At 49.2% G+C, this 3,062-nt stretch overlaps 1 protein-coding gene across 1 annotated transcript; it reads left to right on the plus strand.

The window, feature by feature from the left end:
• The first annotated feature begins 1,815 nt into the window (after positions 1–1,815).
• On the plus strand, positions 1,816–2,379 carry LOC122659123. Its single transcript, XM_043854271.1, has one exon. The coding sequence runs from the start codon at positions 1,816–1,818 to the stop codon at positions 2,377–2,379; it is 564 nt and encodes a 187-aa protein (XP_043710206.1).
• The last annotated feature ends 683 nt before the right edge of the window (positions 2,380–3,062 follow it).

Here is a 3,062-nt window from a genome sequence, read left to right on the forward strand (position 1 = left end):
TGTTACACAAAAGATTTTCTTATTTATTTATTATATGTAACTAACTACTGAATGGTCCATGAGTTGCACAGTGCACCAAATAGAGCAACCCATATAATAAGGATAAGGATCCATCCATGTTCACTTTCCAACCCTAGATTTACTTTTTAGAGTATATAAGGACCTTAGGATTATAACTTATCTATCAAAGATTTCAAACTGAATTCTGTTAAGACTTAAAAATAGGCTGACGCTACACGACTGGTTAACAGTTGGAACTCAACTCTTCTATCTTTCTTAAACGAAAATTTTGTGGCACTCAAGGTCGTATGCCTGGTAGCCTTTTTGTGCATGGGGGTAACCGAGAAAGATGCAACAGATTGCCCTAGGATCAACTGCGAGCAGGGTCGTGGTTGTGCGCATAACATAAGCAACCGAAGATAGGTATAGGTAGTAGGGACAGAACCAAAAAGTAATTCATGTGGAGTTTTATCATCAAGGTTTGGGGTAGGAGTGCGATTGATAAGGTAGGCGGCTGTCAAAATGCATTCCCCGCCCCCAGAAGTGAATGGGTAAGTGAGCCTAGAATGTTAAGGCCCGCATAACCTCGAGGAGATGGTGATGCTTACGTTCGGCAATCCCATTTTGTTAAGGTGTACCCACACAGAAATGCTAATGTAAATCCCTTGTTGAGACAAAAAAAATTTCATGAGTTTTGATAGGGACAAACGGATGCCGACCAATGACGCGGGGATACGTGGACCCCGACACTATCAGCAATAGAGCGGATAACGACGATGACATCACTATCTTGCCAAGCAAGGTAAGGGGACCCTAATCCCTATGCAACTAACCGACGGATAACCCCTATTTGTTGAAGATTGCTCACAAAGGGGGAAGAACAGTCCCACTCCGACGCAACCTCGGGAGACTTCCAAGGATGACGGTGAACTACGTAGTACAACCGCCTTGGAGGACTCCCGCTATAAATAGTAGGCGAAGGGACCCAGGTAAGACATCTCACCATTATCGACTCGACTCTTTCATACTTCCTCTACTTCATGCTCACGGACGACTTTGGTATCGGAGAGTCCCCCTCGGAGTCCGCTCCGAGTCTCTTTAGTACTCTTCTATCTTTTGCAAATCTCCACATCATCGAGTAGGATTCCGGCGGCAACAGATTGGCGCCGTCTGTGGGAATATAAAGAGCAGAGTCTACAATGGTGAACACCAGGAATACTCATCGATCAGCATCAAACAATGAAGCCGGGAATAATAGTAACCCGAGTCAAGCCAACAACGAACAAGAAGACCAACACCTGGCGTTAACGACTGCCAATCTCGGCGGAAGAGCCCCTAGAGGCGGGACCCGGAGAACCAGCCAACAGTGGGGACAGATGAGCAGGCAGGTACCCCCGCCAGATCCATAGGCGCCGGTGACCCAGGGCCAATTCATGGCCCTGCAACAGCAGCTCGAGAGGCTAGCTCAGGCCCTTGAGCAAAACTTGAAGGCCCTCACCAGTAATGGGAATGCTATCATCCCAGCTCAGACTAGCAGTCCGGGCAGGGGGTGACAAAGACAGCAGCTCGAGCTCGGCCCGCACGGATCAAGGTAACCGCGACAAGCAAGCCGGCAAAGACAAGAAGAAAGCCGCCGATCGAAATGAGGCCCAATCCAAGCATCAGCCCCAAAAGGACCATGGGAAGGCTCCCACGGAGAACAATCTGAACAAGCAATTGAGGGACCTCCGAGAGCAGATCTAGAAGATAGCCGAGAAGCAGTCAATACCCGAGAAACCTGTCTTCTCCTGGAAGACAACACTCTCAGATGAAATCATGGCTGTCCCCTTCCCCAAGGAGTTCAAGATGCCGGCGTTTGAGTGTTATGATGGCAGCATCGACCTTGTTCAGCATCTAGAAGGCTTCAACTCAATTATGGCTTTTTGTGGGGCCTCTGACGCGATCATGTGTCGCACCTTCCCCCCAACATTGAGGAAGGCCGCCAGAACTTGGTTCACCCACCTAGAACCAAACTCCATTCACGAGTTTCAACAGCTCAGCACAGCCTTCGCCTCTGCCTTCACGAGAAGTCAGAGCTACAAGAAGACACCGGTAAGCCTCACCAAGGTGAAGCAGAAAAGTGGCAAAACTCTGAGATCCTACTTAACTCGGTTCAACCAGGTCAAGCTAGAAGTGGAGGACCTTGATCCCAAGGTAGAATACACCGCTCTACTGGCCGGGATCCGCGAGAAGGACCTCAACTGGGAACTTTGCAAGAGTAATCCCAGCAATCTGACGAAACTCCAGGCCAGATGCGAGGAGTACATGACGGCGGTGGAAACCCTAGATGTAAAGATGGATGCCCAGGATGGTAGAATCGAGAAAAAGAGAACCGAGTGAGAGGAGAGGCGAGGCCGTGAAGACGACAGGAAGAGGAGGCGGCGCCGAAGCAAAACCCCTCTAAAGCACTTTGAATGGTATAAGCCGCTCAATCAAACCTATTTAGAAATCCTGATGTAGATCCAAAATGAGAAGTTCATCAAGTGGCAGACGAAGATAGGCAACAACCCAAACAAGAAGAACGATGACAAGTTCTGTCGCTTCCACAATAGAACCGGGCACAACACTGATGACTGCAAGTACCTCAAAGGGGAGATTGAGAGCCTAATCCAGAGAGGCTACCTAGGGCGCTACATTCATGATCGTGGAAACCATGAACTCCCTGACGACTGCAGAAGAGACCGCGGGAATGACCAACATGGCTGTCGAGTAGAGAGAGACTAGGGCAGGAGGAGCGGAGAAGATTGAAGGCACCCCGAATCGCCTGAGCGCCCTAGGCTAAATGACCAAGAGTATCGTAATGCCCCAGCAGGGATTATATCTACCATATATGGAGGTCCTGGGGTGGAAGAAAGTTTGAAGTCGGCTAGGAAAGAAAAGGCCTACGCTCGAAGGGTCCACACAATCGAAGTACCGAGCAAGAAGGCAAAAACTGGCCAAGTCATCTCGTTCTCAGACGATGACCTAGTCGGAATCCAGTCCTTGCACGATTATGCCCTAGTGGTGACAATGCGGATAACAAA

The sequence above is a fragment of the Telopea speciosissima genome, chromosome 4 (assembly GCF_018873765.1).
Source record: "Telopea speciosissima isolate NSW1024214 ecotype Mountain lineage chromosome 4, Tspe_v1, whole genome shotgun sequence".
Classification (NCBI taxonomy): Eukaryota; Viridiplantae; Streptophyta; class Magnoliopsida; order Proteales; family Proteaceae; genus Telopea; species Telopea speciosissima.

What these genes read in the sequence shown, in the direction of transcription:
- LOC122659123 (XM_043854271.1), top strand. Translation starts at nt 1,816, where the DNA reads ATGGCTGTCCCCTTCCCCAAGGAGTTCAAGATGCCGGCGTTTGAGTGT.